We start from the raw sequence: 21722 nt of genomic DNA on the forward strand, positions 1-21722 counted from the left end.
TGGTCCAACTCGCTTAACATTTTCTACTTTGACTGGCAGAGGTTCTCTGAGTCACAGACAGGGCTCTTAGCTCTACTCACGTCAGATCCTTTGAGATGGAGATGCTAGGAATATAAGAAGCAAGGACCTTCCACATGCAAGATGGATGCTCTACCAACGCCACCAAGACAAGACACAGGAACCCAAGAGAAGACTCATGTTCTCTCACATGTTAGTGGGCAGTTGCATTCTTAATCCCTCAACTCCTGGACCTCAACAATTTGATCCATTGAGCCATAGGAGTGCTCTTATGTTTGTGCATTTCCCACAGGCATCTGGTCAGCCACTGTAACAACAGGATGCTGGACCAGATGGGCCGTTGTCCTGATCCAGCAGGCTCTTCTTATCTTCTTCTGTTCACATGGGCATTCATAAACCACCCAATAAATCTGCCACTTTTTGTTTCTTCTCTGTCTCCCAAGTAGCCCCCTCAAACCAGTTCAATCCAATGCAACTGCTCCAACTCATTTACAATTTTGGTTTCAGCCCAGTTAAATTCAACCACTGTCGGCAGCTTCCAACTCATTAAGGGTTCTGAACTGGATTTTGTAAACTACAGGGCATCGGCTGGGCTTTGTACTACTTGCCTTGAGAACAATGAACTCAAGTCATGTGAGGACCCTGCGAGGTGAGTCACAGGTTGCGAGGCAAGATGGCACACGAACGCAGAGCAGCAGCTGTGCTCCATCACAATAGACTGGGCTGCACAACGAGGGGCGTTGGGTTTTCCCATTTGCAAGAAGCCCCTTCGTGCATCTCTCCCTCTCATGACCAAAACAAGAGGACCCATGACTGAGGTTTCTGAGTCATAGTAGAAACTCATGGTCAGAAGGTACATGGCCATCACTTCAGAACACAGCTCTTTGGGACAGGAGAAGGGAGCAGATCACTGGAGGTGACTATTTGGGAAAGCACCTTGTCACCAAAAGAAACCAAATGGAAGGAAAGGTTTCTGGATGCAATGGAGGAAGACCAAAATGATGCATCCAAGAGAGAGAGAGAGAGAGAGCCTCGGGTATTTGGTGCCTTCACATTTCATTCACAAAGAGAATTCACACTTTTGCATGGAAGCCACATGTCCCTAACCTTATGCTTGCCTAGCAGCCGAAAGAGGAGTAATTCAAAGCACATCTATCACTCTGAAAAAAACAAAACTGAAAACCAGACAGGTGGGCACCTCCACAAGAAAGAAAACTCTGAGGCTTTAGTTTCTTGGTGGAATGGAAGACCCCTGTAGTCAACAGACCAACCACTGGACAGATGTGGGGCAGGGAGAGGGGCTGGGGGGAAGCAGAATAAAGGTCCTCTTACCTGCAGCAGTTTCCCTTCAGCTGGGGTGACCTCAGCCACACTTGCGAAGACTCCTTCCAGTGTGAGGGGCTCCAGCTTCAGAGGGATCACCCGGATGATTGCCTTCTGGGCCAAAGAGCGCTCGGCTTCCATGGCCGCCACCAGAGCCAGTCCTGAGTAGCCCAGGCGTATCTGCAGCGTAGCCATTAGCAGCCAAGGCCAGAGGACTGCCAGCTGTAGCTGGGGGCCAACACTCATGCTCCCAGGTGCAGCAGTGCGCTCCGGCCACACATACTGCTCAGGAATGTGTCCTCACCCCGTCAGCAGGTTCCAACAACAGGCAAAAATTGTTGAGGATTAGAAGCCCTCCGTGTGGCAGCGGCAGTCAATGGGTCAGAGGAAAAAACAGAGCAGGGTTACCTGCCGTCCCTACCTCCGGGTTCTTCTTGTTTCCCCCGTGCTAGGAGGGTTTCTCCGTGCCACGTGTATGAAGGCCTCAAGCTCCACAAGATTACAAGGATCAGGTCAGGTCCTCCTCCTCCTCCTTCTCCAGATGAACTCAGACGTTGTAAGCAGAACCAAGGGGGCTCGGGGAGCGTAGGGTACAAAGAGCTCTTGGGTTCTTCTGGGAAGGGTGTCAGAACTGGTGGTTGGAGAGAGGCAGTTCCCCATGGAAAGACAATCTCTGCTTCCCAAATCCTTTTAGGCTCTTATATCCTAGGATGGCAAACAGGGCCAATCTCCTGATATCAGATGGCCTTAGCAGCCCTTGTTGACTTCTGACCAGTGAGTTACTTTTCCCATCTACTCCTCTCCAAGAACATTAACTATTCTTGTCTCTCTCTCCTTTTCATGCCACACATGAACAGGCAATGGTGACTGGAAAGGGGCTCCATTTAGAAGTCAGAACAGTCAACCAGTTTTTTTCATGTTAAATTAAGATCACTGTCATCAGCTATGTCTTCATCTATTTCTCTCCACCTGCCTCTGGTGCCAAGACCTCAGTCACCTGGTTGTGGGTATTAAAATCAATCTTCTAGGTTGGAATTTTCCACCCGTTTGTCATTTTTAATCCAGATGGTATAATCTGCAACTCCCTAAATTCATGAAAGGAACAAGACATTGCTCAGATGTTTTTCAGATCTCGGAAATTTAAAAAGGCCCCAAACAGGAAAAACAACTACAGAGAGAAACACCTGTGCGTTTTATTCCATTCCATTCCTATACGAATCTCGAAATTAATATATCCGCTTTTAGATGTTCATTACTGAAAACATGAAAGAAGGCATCCTAAACATTAGAAAAAAAATATCCACCGGAAATCTTCATGACTGCACAAAGTCATAGACATTTATCTGTGAAAATGTTTGTTCAGTCAAGTAAAGGAGGGAAAATATTTTTTTTAAGTGGCATGCAAACCTGGTATGTTGTTTGCCTCCGAGAATCCATGGATTTAAGTAACAGCTGGAAGGTTCACTACAAATCCTGGACAAAAAAATATTTCAGTAATCAATCAAAATGTGTGCTGAATCTTACTTACAGATTTCAGGGAGTGAGGGGGGAGTGAGGAGACTTGCAGAGACATTCTATACAGGTAAATGTGAAATTCCAGTCTGAATCAGAAGGAAAAATTGACTCCAGGCTGAAGACTCGTGGGCCAGGCGTGGCGACAATCTAGCTTCCAAAGCAACCTAAAAAAATATTGCTAGGAATCCAGGAGCACTTCTGAAAACTCCTTTTGAGTTTGAGCAGAACAACCTCCCCTTCTTTCAGCAGATACAGTAAGCAAGTCTGAGCAGGGAGCAGGAAAGAAGTTGCTTCAAACAGCAGAAATCCAGCGGCAAACTTCGGAAGGTTGCTTTAAGGGAGAATGTGATCTTGTTCTTCAAAGGAGTAGCAGGGACCCGTGGGGTAGAGTGGACTTGGGCAGCTCTGCAGAGGTCGTGGGAGAGCTTCCTTTCCAGAACAGCACCACTGGATCAGCTCCTGGGAGGCAAAAACCCTTCCAAAAAAAACCTGTGGCTCGTAGCTTGTACTCTCTGCTCTCTGCCTCCCTCCCCTGGGACTGCAAGCACTTTCTACCTGCTGACACAAAGTGAGGGTGGAGCAGCCAAAGGCAACGACCCCACCCCCTAAATCTGGTTTTCAGAGCTCCTAGACTCCCTCTCCTGATCCACGGCTAAACTGCATTCAAGTACAGCCTTCACTTCGCTTCTGACAACCGAATCATCTGTTCTATGCAAGCCAGATTTGCTCACTTCTCCCTTCCAAAGAACTGCACGCAACAAGAGCAGAGATGGAAATTAAAAGTCAAATGAGTTCAGTCCAAAAAATTTGTTAGGGCTCCTTCATTTGCCAATGTAGACTAACCAGCTTCACTGTAGCGCTTTAAATAGCACAGAGGCTAGTATCTGTAAGTCACTTCCACACAGGAGCAAGAAGCAATTCACAGCCGAGAGAACTGTGTATCCCACAGTTTTTCTTCAGCTCTTGTTAATTTTGATTCAGGAGATGTTTCCACCACTGCTGCCACCCCACCCCACCCCGCCGTAGCCACTGCAAAGAAGATTTCAGGTCATGCTGATGTCAGAGACCTGGAATTCAACTACTGTATTATTCTCCTCTGACATCACTAAGAGGTGAGTAAGTTTGCAAGTGGGAGTTGTAACTTCACATGTGATATACTGGTTACAGTGTTCAGGTTACTAGAAAGTCAAGTATCCTGCAACGTACAGAAACTTGTGACAAAATCTATTTTTTCAATAAAATCAGTTTAGGTACAGAGAAAAACTATATCATCTGAAATAAAAGAAGGAAAACTGCCAAAATCCAAACATTTAGCCAGCTTCACCTTTTGTACAACTGTGGCAAGCTGAATATGGATACAGTACTATAGTTCTGTGAACTCTGTTAGTTAATTATCTGACATTATCTAGGTTGAAAGTTATGTACGATGGTTTCTAAATTCTTGCTTTAAATAAAGAGGAGCAATACAGAGTAACAATTTTATGCCCACAATACACCCTGTTTATGTCCACTCCAGATCATCCACACTGGCGGAGGCTTCCACCAACATACTAGGGGAGGTCTGCCAGTCATTCCACTGGTGTGGCTTTGTCTTCAGCGGCAGAACAATACCTCCATCACTTCCTAAGGCTTCTTGGCTGTTGGATCTTTAAGACAGAATTGTACCATTACAGTAGAAGGTTACAACTCAATGGATATGCAAGTCTCCTTTCACACTTAGTGGGTGGGATGTTTTTGTAATTCACTACTCAGTTTAAAACAAACTATGAAACTGTAGACTTCTTTGGAGTGGGCACTTTATTGTTTATTGACTACATACATTAGGGCTAAAACTGTGGAAACACTGAGAAGACCTGTTCTGGAGAGTTAACCCTGTTCTATTAGTTTCAGCGATACTGTGCAGATTTCTATGCAGATTTCTTTAGACAATGTGAATGTCTTTCTCTTTTGCTATCTTACAAATGCTCAAGAGCCAGTAAAATTAAATAACTGTGCCTATAAATATGGCAGGAGATCCAGCTCCTTGGCCTCTTTGTTTCAATTAGCTCATGGACAGGAGAAAGATGATAAATACAATTTCCTAATTCCGCTTTAAAACTACAGACCCATGTGAAAGCTCTTACTTTACTGATTGCTCATAAATGACTACTAGAGATATTTTAGAATAATCCTATGAAGGAATGTCAAAAAATCAGTTTTGCCTGCATTAATATGGATCAATACTAGTCTGGCGCCAAACACCCATCGCTAAGCTATTTTGGATTCAAGCAACATGACTACTACAACTCTTACCATTCAGTTTCAGCATCTCAGAGACCTTGCTAGATAATCCCTGATTACAATAGCATTTCCCAGCTCAATTTGACCTGCTTGTTTTAAAATAATACTGAATTTCAAGATGGACAAACAAGGTTGCAGAAGACTAATTGAGGGCTATCTCAAAGTATTCAAAATATCTGGTAAGATATGCAATGGCATTTCTGAAGGAAAAGACATAACATTAAGATCTCTGTCTAATATGAGGCTCCAGCCGAGTATGTACATCTGACCTTGGTTCATCCTGCTGTTCACATGGGTACTGGGAGATAACGAATGTAAGAGAGCAATAAGCTGTTTGTTAAGTTTGTTCTCTCTGCTTTTTTCAAGTACTTTCTTGTGCATTTTTCACAGTTGCAGAATTTGACACTGAAAATATGAGTGAACTAGCTTAAAGCACATTCTCATCGTGCTACATCATTCACACACACACACACACATATTCCAATATACTTACAACACAAATAAATAGGAGTGCAAAGACATGGCTCTTTAACATATATTATCAATAAATATAATTACGTTAAACAAGTTAAAATAGCCTGAGAAGATATATTTAAACTAAGCAATATAGTAAAACAACAATTGCCTTAACTAATTATTATAAAGTGCCTCTAGAATGAGGAAATTATTAAAACCCAAGAATGCTACATTAACATAAAATATGCAGCAGCTGTTCTCTTAGACAAGATAATATTTGCTGTTGAAAAGGAACAAATGCAAAAAAGAAGAAAACTCCTTGTGCAATCACCTAGAATATGAGCTCATCATTCTGAGTGCCTTTCTAGAATTAAAGACCGATTTGGACCTCAGATTTTGAGACCTCAAGTTCCTTTGAGTTCTGTTCGTTTTGGAAAACCCTCTACCTTTAAATGCTCTCCAAATGAATTTTAAACAGTCCTAAGGGTGGGAGAAGTTGCTGCTGCTGTTTGCTACAACACAGTGTAAGACATTCCAGTGCAAAACAAAGAACATTCTGCAACTGGAACAGCTCCCTGAGAATGTTAAGTTTTTCTGTTTATCAAGAGACCATGTTTTCTACTTTTAAAGAGTTTGGGCAAATAGATCAGGAGAAATTGACCAGAAAAAATATTTAAACCTATGAAAGAGGTATAATAAAAACAATGACGGGACTATTTACATGTGAAACAAAAATGACCAGATAAGGAGAGTGTTTTGTTAATAACGAAGGAAAAGTATCCAAAGTCCTTTTGGAGTGAAAGGCACTGCTCTTCCCCAGCTGGCCACTACTCAGCATTTGCACACACTTTCCACCAAGTTCTCACTCCCTTAATTCTTCTTCCTTTGGAAAATGTTCTTGTTTGCAAGCCACATCCACTAGCAGATGTAGATCTAGGAAGAATGGAAAGGGCAATTCAATATCTGCTTTGGAGGGCACTGGAAATGCATGCTACATCTTAAGAGGCAGAAATGAGTGCTCAAGCCTTCCCTTGCAGTTACTTTCCACATGAAACTCACCCACCAATACCTGCCTTTATCCTTGGGAGGTTCAAGCCCCATGTCAGTAAATTTAAAATGGTTCCAGAGCACTGGCAGCAGTAACAGAAGCCTACACTCTAACCAGCTGAGCTATCCAGCCAGCCCACTCAGTAGTAACTTAGAGCAGGGCTTTCAGGGTGGCTGCCCCTGTTCTGTGGAACAGCACACAAGAGGTACGCGGGGTCTGTACAATCTAGAAACACTTCAAGATATTTTTGTTTCTGAATGAAAAGATCTCAGTCCAGTTGTCCAGTTTGTATTATTTTAAAATCTATATTTTGTTGTTTTGTGTGGTTTAAATTTGTTTAGCAGTATTTATGGCATATTTATTAACTGCCTTGAAACACTTGCAAAAGGTCATTCATAAATTAAACAACAACTTCTGTACGAGCAGAGTCCCAGAGAATGATGGAGCTCTACCTTTTTGCCAAACCCTTGTCTAGTGCAGTGCATGCCTTCCAGGGTTTGCTCTGCAAAGGATCAGGATTTCATGACACAAGTGTGTAATGTAACATGTAGTTCTCCCCTACTCATCTACAATGTGCTTCATGTTAAAAATGTATTACTGACAGGGCGAAGAGAGATTTAACTCTGTCCCTTAATCATTGTCCAGAGATCAGCAGAAGGTCAGCAGATCTTACACTCCCTCCCCTACCTGCTCGCCTCTCATGTTTAATGTCTTCCTCAGTCACTCTGAGCACTGTTAAAGGTTACACTGGAACCAAGGTTAATCATGATGCATTCTCTAACCAGGATTATGAACCAACTTCACACCTTGATTATGAATAAACTCTTGTTAGTGCTAACCATCTTTAATACTGAGCCTTTGCTGGGGTGTGATACATGCCCACCCCATTCCTAGGGATATATGCTCTTTCTTCCACCACCATCCCACTCCATCCCCTATGGACCCGCCCCAAAATGGTAAATTCTGTCCTTGCAGGAGAATCACTACAGCCATCATTGTGAAATTAGGCAGGCTCCATTCCCTCAGAAGGGGTGACCATACCTGCAAATTGCATTCAACTATGACAGAAAATGAAAATGTAGACTTTCCCTTTGTTTTAAAAAATGAAAGTTTAAAGGTGCTCTGCACAAAACCCCTGGATGATCTGCTATGCGTGCAAATTTTATTCAGTTCAATGAAAACAGGGGGAAAGGTATAGCCATTTTTAGAGGTGACACTATAGTGAATGTGGAGAACACAACACCCTCAGTTTTAACAAATCTAATTCAGTCCTGAGAGACACAAAGCAACAGTCAAATCTTATGGCTGGTACACATTCCTAGTATAAAAACTGCTTTAAGTTTATGGGTACCAGATCCCATTAATCCCTATATCCAGCAAATGAATTTAGAGTTTAGGAGGGGTGTGACCTAGAAGAAAAGCAGCAAGCTAGTAAGAGAGCCCAAAGCAATGTTTGGTGTCTGTTTGAATCCAAGCCTGTGGCTATGGGAGAAACAAAAACCTCTTGGGGTGCTAATACTGTTAACCCTTCCATTGTAGGCTCTGGTTGTATATATGTGTAAATAAACCATATATCATAAAGACACTTCAGTCTCTGCTGTGCCTCATTCCCAAAAGAAAGCACAACCCCTGGGTAAGCACCTGGAAGCCCAGGAATTTCACACAGCTCAGAGATTGAGATGGCGCATAACAATACATTTGTTTCAACAAATCCTTAACGCCTGCCATTCTTACCAGGGGATTTGCCCTTCTGTGAACTGCTCCTTCTTTCTCTGCATTTGGTTTGGATGGAGGAAACTGAATCTTTGGCACATTTGCTGAGAGGACCCACCTCCGAAAGGAGGAATCCTATCTGCTCTGAAGACACAACTGTCTCTGATGGATTTGTCTGACACTTGATACTGGGATCCTCCTTTAAAAAATGCACAAAAAAATCCCCCATGAAGTGTTCACATGTCCTTTTAACAGTCCCTTGAAGATGTTACTTTACACCATATTATTTATTTGAAACATTTCTATCCTGCCCTTACTTTAAGGAGACCAAGAAAGTGACCAGCGTTTTCCCTACACCCTATCTTATATGTACTCAGAATTTTGTGAGCAAGATTGGACTGAGTGAAAAGGATTGTCTTAAGGTCAACCAGTGAGAGCTTTCTGGCTGAGTGGGGACTTGAACTTAAGTCTCCCCAGTCTTAGCCCACTAACCACTGTACCATACTAGCTTTCTGAATTACGTCTCTCAGCAAAACCTATACAGTGATCTAAATAGTCTATGTGACATGCAGTATGGAATATTTATGTTTATAACTTTGGAAAATGAACAATGCTATAAATATAAGTTATACTGGCAGTAATATAAATATTGGTTTGTCACATAAAAAGATTCAGGCTAGGTTAGCACTGCAGAATGTTGTACCCCTTTGCACTGCATTACACCATACCTGCGGCTGACTGAAGGGAATTTCCTCCTGTACAAACACCATGGAAGACTGTGTTGAAGATTGGTTCAGCTGTTCTTTCAGCTTTGCTGCTGGCTGCGTGGCTGCAGGCTGCTGCACTATTTGCGCTGTAGTATTCTCCACTGGTTCAGTGGTGTGGATAGTGTAAATAAACTCAGGAGACTGCGGCAAGGAGCATGCTATAGCTTGCTCTGATTCCACCACAAAGGATGTAATATCTGAGCCCACAGGTGTCAGAGGTTCTAGGTGGCTAGTTTGGCCTGAAGAAGGTGCATCATTGTTCCCCGGATTAACTAGTAACTGCTGGCCTCGGTTTGGCTGTGAAGTTGGACACTGGCTCTCCACTGGTTCCACCTTCACCATTTCCAACTTGGGAGATGAATGCATCTCATCTACAATCTGGAAGACAGCCTCCAAGTTTACTTCTGTCTTCTTGTTTTCATCAGAGGTGTTGCAGGACCAGTTAGAAGGTAGAAATTCAACAGGGTATGAAGATTGCATTGGTGGGTTCTGGCAAGGTAAAGGCAACAAATATATTTATTCCATTTATCTATTTGTTTTTGGCATATACGTTATGCTCTTTCAACAATGCCAACTGGGCCCTCCACAAACAATGTTAAATGCCACCAAATCATATATAAACATGCATTAAAACCATGTTAACATTATCATTCTGGTTTGGCTTAATAATTCAAACACTTCCATTTGTCCAACCAAATGAACAATACGCCTTGTCTAATGAGGTGTAATTTATAAGTATGGAGCAGACAAGGGGCATGAAGCATTATTAACGCCTTTTGGGTTAGGAACATATGAACATGGAAAGCTTCTTATACTATGTCAGATACCCTGGTGTATCGAGATGATGATGATGATGATTTACAAAGATTTAGCTGGAGAAGCTGGGGATTGAACCTGATAACTTTTCAATGAGGTATTCTACCACTGAGCTGCTGCATTTTTTATGTTCATTAAAAACAAAAATGTTTTATTTCAATACCATGAACACATCAGATGGAAAGGATTGTGGCCTGTACTGTGAGAGAAGAGAGGTAAACAGTCAAGCCAAGCCAAGCCCTCCAGGTGTGTGTGTGTGTGTGTGTGTGTGTGTGTGTGTGTGTATTCTGGCTGCCTCCACTAAACAGCCCTTTAGCCTTCTGGACTTTAACTGACCCATCCTACTCCCTATACTGGGTAAAGTGGTATGGCAATGAGACATGGGGTGAATAACAAGGCCTCAGACAAAATGTTTCTAAAACAAAAGACAGTTTTAGTTAAGGTTTTTGTAAGGCAAAATGATTTTAGAAGAAAATGATTTTAAAAGGAAAAGTAATTTTACTTCTCTTTGAAACTTAAATAGTTATTTGTGAGTACTTGTTTATATCAATCCATTTGGCTCCAAAACAATGTAAAGAGTTCACACGCTATTCTTTCATTTATGAATTATTTAAGCAGAGACTGGATGGATGCCTGTCAAGGATGCTGTAGTTGTCTCTTCCATTGCAGATCTTCCATTGCCTTGATAACCTACAATGTCCCTTCCAGCTCTCTGACTATATGAAGTGTTTTCTTTCCATTTATTTTTCAATTTTGCAAAACAACGCTTCTTATGCATTGATATGTAGCTGAAGTAGCGAACCATGGGCTATGATCCAAATACATGTTCAGTTTGTTCTGTGTGACTAAGGAAGCTTTGGTCTTGTGTTTCTCAATCTGCAGGTCCTCTCTGGCATATAGCAAGCCACTTTTGAAACAGAGGAGAACTTCAAAAACAGTTTGCAATGCGCACATCAAAAGAGTCTGCTCTTCAAAGTCAAATATTGCATTAGGTATGCCTGAAGTGGCTTATTAGATCATGGCCAATGTACTTGCTCATTTGACTCACCTGAAAATAACTGCAGTGTGTATAGGTTGAGGCAGTAGGACTAGCACAGCCACTTAAGGGATCCATGTGGGTAGGTGGAGAGCAACACTGTAATACAGCTGGAAAGGGGAAGAAAAGGTAAAATAATAATAATAAACTTTCCCAACCATTAATAAACCTCTCTGGATTGTATTTTTAAATACATACTATAGTTCTACTAGCTCCAAACTAGCACAAAAATGCAATATTCTATCTGCACATAATGGAGAAGGAACAGCCTGGTTTCAGAGAGGTATTAAAGAGGAGGAATGCGCAGCTTGGCAAAGACGTACATAAAAAGCAAAAACACAGGGTTTCAAAAATAGCAGGGTACTCTTGCCAAAAGAGAGAATAGCTTTGCTGATGTTTGCTACTATTTCCGTTTTAAAAATCCCATGCTCTACTGAAAAGTATATGGCCCTGCTCAACAATGTCTAGATTTTGACGTATGAATAAATGTCTATCTTATTTTGTTTCCAGTTTTCTTTCTTAATTTAGAAGACATTCACACCATACATGAACATAAATGATAAAATTTATTTAGAACATCAGCCAGTGGGATGAGTGAGTATGGATTTGTACTGCTTTTCGTAGTGATCTTACAAAGCACACTTTAAAAGGTATATAACAATCATGCAACCGTATTCCACTTTTGTAAACCACTTTGATGTTTCTTTGGTTTTACATAAATTTTGTTAAACAAATAAATTCCACGCTGCGCTCATGTATTATTTTTTTAGTTGCTTTTTCACTAGTGTCCTCAAGGTGCCTAACAGCACTTATAAAATACAACAGAGCTCTTCCACATTTGCTTGCACAAAGCTTACATGGAGGCTAGACTATATCAAGTTTATTGGTCATGAGTTCTGATTTTGCAGAGAGGCTATACGACATTGAAAATTCATTCTGATCTGCTTGTGAGGTGTTGCCTGTTAATCCCGTGTTCATCCCACACATTTTCCCATCACTTTTCAAACTGCAACAAGTCAGCTTTATTTATTTTTTTTAAGTGGATTTCTCTCACTGGGGCAAGAGAGCCCTTTAATCCACTTTACTTGTGCAAACCAAAATTTTCTGGTATGTGCTTGAATCCCTTCAGAAAACTAACAGTTTGGAGGTGACCCAAGAACTACACCAGCCTCACTGGAGCAGGAGCAGGCATCAGAGGCCCCTTCCCACAGGGCAGTTGCTGTAATTTGGCAACCAACTTATGTTCACAAGTGTGGTACTAGCTCAAGGGGCAATTACATTTTCCTACTATTGTAACTAGGACCGGAAAAACCCTCAAGATATATCAGGATCCATACTCTCCCAACAAATGAGTGGCAATTGCAAACTTATTGTGTTGTAAATAAAAGCTCTAAAATTTAAAGAACTGCTTGTCTCATCCAAATGAAAATAAAATCAGTTCACTGCTGGCATGGCAGGCTGAAATGCACTTCAGATAAGAGGCAAGTAATGAATCTGCTTCATTGACTACGCAAAAGCCTTTGACTGTGTCGACCACGGCAAACTATGGCAAGTTCTTAAAGAAATGGGAGTGCCAGATCACCTCATCTGTCTCCTGAGAAATCTCTATGTGGGACAAGAAGCTACAGTTAGAACTGGATATGGAACAACTGATTGGTTCAAAATTGGGAAAGGAGTACGACAAGGCTGTATTTTGTCTCCCTGCTTATTTAACTTATATGCAGAATTCATCATGCGAAAGGCTGGGCTGGATGAATCCCTAGCCGGAATTAAGATTGCCGGAAGAAATATCAACAACCTCAGATATGCAGATGACACAACCTTGATGGCAGAAAGTGAGGAGGAATTAAAGAACCTTTTAATGAGGGTGAAAGAGGAGAGCGCAAAATATGGTCTGAAGCTCAACATCAAAAAAACGAAGATCATGGCCACTGGTCCCATCACTTCCTGGCAAATAGAAGGGGAAGAAATGGAGGTAGTGAGAGATTTTACTTTCTTGGGCTCAATGATCACTGCAGATGGTGACAGCAGCCATGAAATTAAAAGACGTCTGCTTCTTGGGAGAAGGGCAATGACAGGCCTAGACAGCATCTTGAGAAGTAGAGACATCACCTTGCCAACAAAGGTACGTATAGTTAAAGCTATGGTTTTCCCAGTAGTGATGTATGGAAGTGAGAGCTGGACCATAAAGAAGGCTGATCGCCGAAGAATTGATGCTTTTGAATTATGGTGCTGGAGGAGACTCTTGAGAGTCTCATGGACTGCAAGAAGATCAAACTTCTCCATACTGAAGGAAATCAACCCTGAGTGCTCACTGGAAGGACAGATTGTGAAGCTGAGGCTCCAGTACTTTGGCCACCTCATGAGACTAAACAACAACAACAATGAATCTAGGCTAGAGGTGCCTGCTGCAGGTAAAACCTCATGTAGATAGCCCAAGCACCATGCTCTGAATATTGGCAAAAAAGACCCCATGGGGGTTACCTCTCTATATGACCCAGAAAATCACCTTCCAAGCCCAAGAATGGTGATTAACCAGACTCAGGGCTGGTTTGCACAATATTTCTACAATAAATTGTGTCCCATAGGTCAGATCTATCTGTCCCAACCTGGCTCCAGTGATGGTACCTAAAACCCAATCTTAGCAAGGAAGCCACAAGAAGAGACGGCTGCGTACCTGCTGCTCTTCTTGGGACTCTTCCAAACAAGCCTGCTGCAGAGGGATGTGTAAGCCAGATTGTTCTGCATGTATGCTTCCAATTAGCAGATGAATCTCTTCCAAGTGAAGCATCCTTTTTTTGTTCCCACAAGAGCTGATCTGTGCATACAAACTTTTCCCCCAATGTTGAATGAATGAATTAAACAATGGGGGGCAAAGGTGGGAAGTACTGTAACATAATTTTCAGGTGAACAAAGGAAGAGCCATAAGCCATGCCTGTTCCTTAGTGGGCATACACTTTGTTTAGAGTAGGTATCTAATTTTTTTCTGTCCTTCTGTTGTGATATTTTTGTTAACTTCATACTTTTGTCTCTCTACCCATATGTAACGTATTATATTGTATATGCACAACATTATTCACATAATGTCCACTGCATTTCAGAGGTCACTTCACTTTATATATTCCTTCTTCTGAATCTGGTTGTGCGCCATTGTGGTAAGATCTGAATACATCCAGGAACACTGATCAGTTGAAGTTTGTCTCCCTGCTGGGAAAGCAGCACCAATACAGCGTTCCCAACCCATACACCAGAAAACAATTGCAGCAGATATGAAAAATGGTGATAGATTCCTCTGCCCACTATAAGCAATTAAACCACACATTTTGAAAAGATGAAAAAGGAGCACTATGAACCATTTTTCAAATAGCCATAAGAAAAGCCTCCAGGAAAATAAGAAGATTGGTAACGTGTGGGTTGGTAACGTGTGTGGATGGACAGCTAAAAAATAGAAAATGAGGAATGGTGATTCCACACTAAATGCCCTACAATAGTGTCACAAATTTCCTTCCAAAATATATAATGAGGACAGTGGATGGGACTATGAGATTAAAAATAATCCACATTTTCTTCTTCCCACTATATATAATATATATCCATCCTGGACAGAAATTAGGCTTGTGGAATTACTTTGATGAGAAATCCACCAAATGAATGTCCTGCAAGTGGATAAAGTTACAAAACTGTGCCTGTGAAGGAAGCCAGATTCAAAATAGTGGCCCATGGGCAGAGTAAATGGTCTACCCTATAATCCATGAGCCCTACACTTGAATACCCTATGTAAGTATCATTCTATATCTGAATTGCTACAGATCAAAGCTTCTAACAGGCTTTTTTTTAGGTGAGGGGGGCGGCAGTCTGTTCTTGCTATTGTTAAACAACTGGGAGTCAGAAACTCTTCCCAATCTATTCTGAATAATCCATTATCTACCATCTGCTTTCTGCCCACCCTGCATTAAAGCACACTTGTATGTTGTTGTTTTCTGAAATACCTAGATCAGATTACCTGTTGGGTAGTAAGCTTGGGAGTACGGTGCTGAAGCTGCGTAACTGGTATATTTCTGGGATGATGCAGCAATCGTCTGTGGTCCTTGCTGAATGTGCACTGAGGTAGCGCTGGGCTGCAGAGTGTAAGTTACCTCAGTTGGAAACCTCTGGAGCACAGGAAATGGAACTCCTTTGTCAGAAAAAGTTGATGTCTCCACCTGCCCTGGGAGCATCCCAAGGGAGTTCTGCCATGTTCTTGGAGGAAGAGGAGTCCGTTCTGAACCTTTCAGTGGGAAGGTATTTTGGTTGTGAGATGATGGTGACAGGTATGAGTATGGAGATAAATTATCTCGCCGAAAAGACCGGTGAAACTGTCCTAAAGTCAGCGGTGCTGCATAGGGGGAGGGAAAGAAAATATTCACTGGATTATTAACAAGCATAAAACAGTTGCTACCTCAATATTAGCTATAATTAAAATACTACAGAGAGCAAGACTTTTTTTATTTCAGCAAGCATTTTAAATTATTTCTGATTTAAAGATTTTAATGATTTTTATTTCTATTGTATTTGCTGAGTTTGGGGGAAGTGTGCACAAAAATGCATTGATTACTGAAAATAACATACAAAAAACATATTCTGCATCTGGGAAACTGCTTGCAAAAAATAGTCAAAACTGCATGCAGAAATGTGCTTATTGTGAGAAATTCACATTAATAGCTGACACATTTTCTTGAGGATTATAAAAAAAAAATGCTGCAGAAATGTGAACTGGATTTAAGATTGGAAAAATGAGAAACTGAAATTGACATATTTATCCATCCATATGTACAGCCCTGATCCAGGATTTAACTGTGAGCCCTTACTGTTTTCGCATCAAACTACGCCCAGAATCTCACTACAAAGTTTAAACTTTAGAGGGATACACAGCCTGAATTTCCAGTTCAGAATCAGAAGATGCCATTTAGATAGCAGGCAGGACTATGATGCCAATAGCCTGACTTTACTGCCACATCATTGTTGCAAACTCTTTTGAATTATATGTGCAAATTGAAACTGGAGGAGTGCAGTGTGATGGGGGCTCCTTGCATAGTTTTCATTTATATATTAAGGTATTTGTGTCCTGCACCCCAAAAAGATCCCTGGGAAGTTTATAACAAATATACACACTATTGTTATTAAATGCTAAAATTAAGAAACGAAAACCCAATAAAATCTAAAAGAAACAGGAGAGCAAATAAAAAACTAACCAGAAATTAATATTCACAATTAAAATAACTAAGAAAGAGCTTTAACTAACACTAAAACAGCATCAGCGTGGAAAGCCAGGAGAGCATCTTTAGTAGGCATACCTTGGAAATGGGACACTATCATCCCTTTCTCTGGTTGCCACTTGCTATATTATTATTATTATTTACAGTCTCAAACCCTGAAGGGCTCTAAAGGTAAGCACCAGTATGCAGAGCTGGGTCTAGAAACAGACCAGGCCATTCAGACTATGTATGTCCCTGAATACCAACTGCTGGCTGCCAGGGAAACACAAATCAATAAAGTGCTGTTGCCCTCATCTTCTGCTTGTGGGCTTCTTAAAGGCATCTAGGAGGCCACTGTGAGAACAGGATGCTGGACTAGATAGGCTTTCAGTCTCATGAGGCAGAGCTCTTATTATAACCCTGTCCCAGTTAGCATACTCACAGCTGTTTGGTTTTTTAAAACTAACCAGAGTTTCCAAACTTATTTCAAAGGCAACCGCACACAAAATACATTATAGTAGTCTAAACCATAGGTAAATTACTGTCAGCTGATACACTACGTCTGTTCCTTGAGACTGCAGAGCTGGCCATGATGACACATACTTTACTTATATCATGTCTAGATTATTGAAGCTGCCTTTGAGAAGTGCATGGAAACTACCATACGTCTGTGGCCAGGTTGTTAACCGGGGTGGCTGCAAGGGGATTGTATCTGTTGGGAGGGCATAAATCCTTTACTGAAACAATTGCATTGGCTTCCAATTTATTTCTGGACCCAAATCAATGTGCTGTTCATGATTTGGGACTAGCACAACTGCCTTCTCTTGTAAAAACCTGTCTGCTTACACAAGCCTCGTATTCACCTCAAAATTCCCAGTTTGCTTAGCTGTGACCAGGGAGAGGGTCTTTTTAGTGGCTGCACTCACCCTGGAACTACCTCTGAAAGGCTAGTTTTTCCTGCTTTTTAATGGACTTCTACTGATGGATAAAACCCTCTTCAGGAAAGTTTTTTGACCATGAGAAGTTGTCCTTCTATTTTTATTTTTATTCCTATAGGATCTCTAGATAAAATATTTTTAATGGCAATTTGTTTTATATCCTGCTGCTTCAGCATTTCCACTGTTAAAACAGTTAAAACAGCTAACATTGCTTTAATTCATTGTTGTTCACTTCCCTGAACTAAACTGAGGATAAGTGGATGTTTTAAATAAATTTGTTTAAAAAGAAAATAACAAGGGCCATGGCACAGTGGTATGCAAAAGGTCCCAAGTTCAATACCGAACATCCAGAACTCCAGAAGGGGCTGGGAGAGACTCCTTGCCTGAACCCCTGGAGAGCCCCTGCCAGTCAGTGCAGACAATACTGAGCTGCATAGACCAGTTTCCTATTTGTCACATTCTATTGTATTTGTGGGCTTTTCTTGTATGAATGTGATATTTGTGTAGGAATTGTGTGTTGTGTGAAGAGTCCCTGTATATAAGATGTATATCTCAGGCAAATGCACTGCTCTTCTAAAGGGTGAGCCTTTCTTTATATCCCTGCAGAGGTTAGCAGTACTTTTACCCATTATTGATGTTTATACATTTCCTCCTCAGGCTGAGCTGGGGGGAGGATAGATATCAATTAAAAATGTATATTGTGTTAAAAATGGAGGAAGGGCAATCTCCAACCCAATGTTTTGCCTCCTGTTTCCTTTCCTTTTGTCTCATTAACCTAGTAAGACCATCAGCTACACAACCTCCTCTTTGGGTTTGGGGCTAGGGCTCAAAATACTGTGCATTTTTGAACCTACTGGGTATGCAAAAGAGGAGAGGCTTGTGAATGTTGCTTAGTTGTAGCGTCTATAAAAATATCATTATTCCTTGGGCTGAGGAAAGTAGTAAAGGAAGAGTGAGACAATGGCTAGGATAAGAAATAGTCCAATTTGTTTAGCAACACCTGATTTGCTCATGGGGCATTGTAGGAGTCAATTCTTCTTTATAAAGGTGCTATACTTTTTCTTGGTGGGGGGGCAACACCGCGTGATATAAGATGCAAACTGCACCAGCTAATTGCAGTATATAGCGACAGCTAGTGTACAAAATGAGCTGGTGCACACTTGCCCTAAAGGTCGGGAGCAGATAAAATATATTTGTGGGCATATCTACGAAGCATAATTCAGTCCACTTAACCACCTGTCTCTCCTAAAAAAATAAAAATAAATTGCAGCCCTGACTAGGATCACAAGTTCTTTATTTTCCATTGTCCTTTGAGGAAAGCAAACTTGAAATTTACAGTATATGCATTATGCAATAGGACAGTATCATGAACGGGGAGTTATTCTGCACTGATTTGCAATAGAAGAGAATCCTGCCCCACATCTCTATTGCAATGAATGCAACAGTAATGTAGATGGAGTTTGTGGTGGGAGGAGTCTTCTCAGCTAAGGCATTACAGAACTGAAACACGTGGAGTGGGAGAGGGGAGCAGATAAGAGCACCTGCTACCACCAGCAACCTTCTGGAGTATGACTTTGTGAATATCCTGTGATCTTGTTTTCTGAGGTTGCGTGTTTAATTTTAGTTAATATAAACTAGATGCTTGTGGAGGTATCTGAACTTCCCTATGGTGCTCAGAAGCTGGATAGCTTAAGATGGTAACAAAATGGATTTTCCTCCTGCCCTTTGAGTCAGTACATACAGACGCAGTGAGAGATTCAAACAAGTGTTTTTGTGATTATAGATCCGGAGGATGAGGTTTAATCTGGAGCAAAAGGCTGTTTCAGAGAATGTTAGAACTGAGGTGAATGGCATGATTACTTGAAAAGAGGCTAGATGGATTTCAACAGGGTCTATTTTCATACCCTAGGAAATTGGGGAGAGGCAAGTGTATGAATGGAACTATGCCCACATGTGGTACCAAGGTGCTTTCAACTTGTGGGAGGTGTTCATAGGGGGCTTAAATCTGAATGTTAGAACTAAACTCTGGTGCGCGCCTGTCATATGCATTCCACATCAGCACTGAGTAACTGCAGCCACATTCACACAATCAACCGTTATGTGGGACTAGGAGTTTCCATGTAAAAATGAAAGTGAATTTTGCTGTAAGGGGCCATGAACATACAGTCCAATTCTATGTATTTTGAGTGGCAGCAGCTTTGCAAGGGGTGCTAAGAACCAGGGGGGGTCACTATGTGTTGTTTCTGCAGCAGACCAAGTTTTGTGGCACCTTAAAGACTAGTACATTTATTATGACATGAACTTCGAACCTGTGTGACCATATACATATGTGTAATCTACACACAGACAGAACTGTCAACTGTGGATAACACTTGGTGATTCTGTTGAAGCAGAATGTTTATGCCTTTTTTTCAATTTTAAGCCTCATCTTTAGCTAATTCATATTTGGAAATAAGGCACATGCCAACTACATATGCTAAAAATATATTTACACGGCCTATATATTACTGGTGACAGATAACTGTTATTTTACACTGTTATTTTATATTGGATTTTAAAACGTGCATTGAATGCTTTTTATTCTTTTGCACAGGGCACTGGGATTTTTAACTATTAAAGCTGTAAGCAATTTAAATGTCTACTCAGAAGTAAGCTCTACTGAATCCCACAGAGCTCACTCCTAGGTAAGTAGAGCTAGGACTGCTGCCTAAAGAGATCCATAAAATGGGTGCCACAAAGCTTTTTGCTGCCCTTGTTCAAGAAACTAAATGCTTTTTTTGTGGGTGGTTGGGGGTGTGAGGTTGAACCCTGGAGGCTCTTTCGACGGCCCCTCTTCCCCTTGGCAGGCTGTGGTTACTCTGCACGTGCTCAAGAGCCTTCTGGTCTTGCAGGAGCTGCTGCTGCGTCGCGCCGTCTCTCTCACCGGGCTTGTTGTCGCTGCTCTTGACGGCCGCCCCGGCGGCGGAGGCGGCTGCTGCTGCTGCCACGGCGGCGGCGGCCTGCCCCGCGGGGCTGTTGTGCTGCTGGTGGTGCTGGTGCTGCTGCGCCAGGAGGGCCTCCCCGCCGTGCAGGGAAGTGCTGAGGAGGCGCTGGAAGCGGTTGGGAGGGCGGCTGGTGACCTCCAGCCCGGCGGCCAGCTTGGCTTTGTTGGCGCTGGTCAGGCGCTTGAGGTGCACCAGCAGGTCGGGCCGGTCACGGCGGAAGTGCGGGCTGTGGAAATGGTGCAGAGGGCCGCCGGGGGCCGAGGACGACGACGAAGCCGGGGAAGAGGAGGAGGCCGAGGAGGCCGAAGAAGACGAGGACGACCCTCCTCCGCCTCCCCCTCCGGGCGGCCCCAGCACCACTTTTCGGAAGCCGTACAGGTTGAGCTGGCGGATGAAGCTGGTGAAGTTGGTGGTCTTGAATAGCTCCGGGGAGGCGGGCGGCCCTGAGGGGACGCCCGACGACGAGGCCGAGGCGCCGCCTCCATCGCCGCCTGGGCCGCCTCCCCCAACGGCCACCGCCGCCGCGCCTCCCCCGGCTCCTCCTCCTCCTGCTCCTCCTCCCCCGGCGCCCAGGAGCTCCGCCTCGAACAAGGGCTGGTCAATGAGGAGCCCTTCGCCGCGGGCGTCCCAGCGGATGGAGCGGAAGCGCGGGCTGTTCACCAGCCGCCACAGCTTGGCCGGGAAGTTGTTGGGGTTGATGGGCGCCGCCGACAGCAGCGGGTCCTCCATGGCGCTTCTGAGGAGGAAGAAACGGGCGGCGAGGCCTCGCGCGCACCTCAGAGCGAGACACCCCTCCTTCTTTCCCCTTTCCTTTCACTCGTTTCCTGCCCCCATGGCCCCCGCCTCAGGACTGCCCAACGGACGGACGGACGGCGCGAGGGACCGGCGGCTTTTTTTTCCCACCCCCAACGGCCGCCGCCGTCAATCACCCGCGGGGCCGCCGCTGCAGTCGAGGCAGAGGCGGGCGGGCGGGCGAGGCACGAGCCGAGGCTGCTCTCGTCTCCCGCCAAAACCGCACAACCGACCCCCACAACAACGGCGATTGGGCAAACACATAAAAATATAGACACAAAGACAACAATAATAATTTGACAAAACAATAAATAGTAACGATAACGTATCGCACGCGCGGCGGCACGCGCCTCCTGTGTTGCCAGGCTATCTTTGGGATAGGCTACTTGCAAAAAGTTCCTGTTGCGGAGTCTTACGATACCTGCGAAAATCTTACGGATTTTCTCATCCATTTCCTCCCCTCGCCCCCAAATCCGCATCTCGCAGTTCTTTGCTTCGTTCGCGTGCTATTTCTGCAAACTGAACAAGTGCATCTTTTAAAATAATCACCTCAGTTTTCAGAGTTCCCTTTTACTCCCTGAGATCATGTGCAAATGTCATTAAAAAACAAAAACAATTAATATATACCTTGGCTATATAAACACAAATGCGCATCATGGAAATAGTTAACATATAGCAAATTGGTATAGGTTGTAACAAATGAGCCTCTGTACAAAGGATGCTTTGCCCTCACCTCAAGAGCACAAGATTCTGCACTCTTGGAATCACCTTCATAAACAGGCTAAAAATACACTACACACAG

General features: G+C 42.9%; 2 protein-coding genes across 4 annotated transcripts in view; both read right to left on the reverse strand.

The window, feature by feature from the left end:
- The window catches only part of RNF43 (ring finger protein 43), a 51932-nt gene extending 47757 nt beyond the window's left edge, over window positions 1-4175 (reverse strand). For both annotated transcript variants that reach the window (XR_014558335.1, XM_083714474.1), the window contains exon 1: window positions 1351-4175. Coding sequence is in view for 1 of the 2 variants with exons in the window: in XM_083714474.1 (XP_083570600.1) it covers window positions 1351-1587 (237 nt within the window). In the remaining variant the exon portion in view is untranslated. The remainder of the gene's footprint in view (window positions 1-1350) is intronic.
- Window positions 4176-4635: 460 nt separating this feature from the next.
- On the reverse strand, window positions 4636-21069 carry HSF5 (heat shock transcription factor 5). 2 transcript variants are annotated; one of them, XM_083714525.1, is made up of 6 exons: window positions 20002-21069; window positions 14976-15347; window positions 10985-11082; window positions 9082-9609; window positions 8375-8552; window positions 4636-6525 (listed from the first exon to the last, which is right to left on the reverse strand). In XM_083714525.1, the coding sequence occupies exons 1-6, from the start codon at window positions 20855-20857 to the stop codon at window positions 6455-6457; spliced, it is 2103 nt and encodes a 700-aa protein (XP_083570651.1). In that variant the 5' UTR covers window positions 20858-21069; the 3' UTR covers window positions 4636-6454. The 2 variants fall into 2 exon arrangements, with proteins under 2 accessions (XP_083570651.1, XP_083570652.1); XM_083714526.1 differs by having other exon boundaries at window positions 20068-21068.
- Window positions 21070-21722: the final 653 nt, after the last annotated feature.

The sequence above is a fragment of the Podarcis gaigeae genome, assembly GCF_964106915.1.
Source record: "Podarcis gaigeae genome assembly, chromosome: 15".
NCBI lineage: Eukaryota > Metazoa > Chordata > Lepidosauria > Squamata > Lacertidae > Podarcis > Podarcis gaigeae.

Coding starts and splice junctions, on each gene's coding strand:
- HSF5 (XM_083714525.1), bottom strand. CDS start 20,857: ATGGAGGACCCGCTGCTGTCGGCGGCGCCCATCAACCCCAACAACTTC. Junction 15,348..20,001: donor GGCTCTTGAGCACGTGCAGA/GTAACCACAGCC, acceptor CCCCCTATGCAG/CACCGCTGACTTTAGGACAG. Junction 6,526..8,374: donor ACAGAAGGGCAAATCCCCTG/GTAAGAATGGCA, acceptor CATTCTTCCTAG/ATCTACATCTGCTAGTGGAT.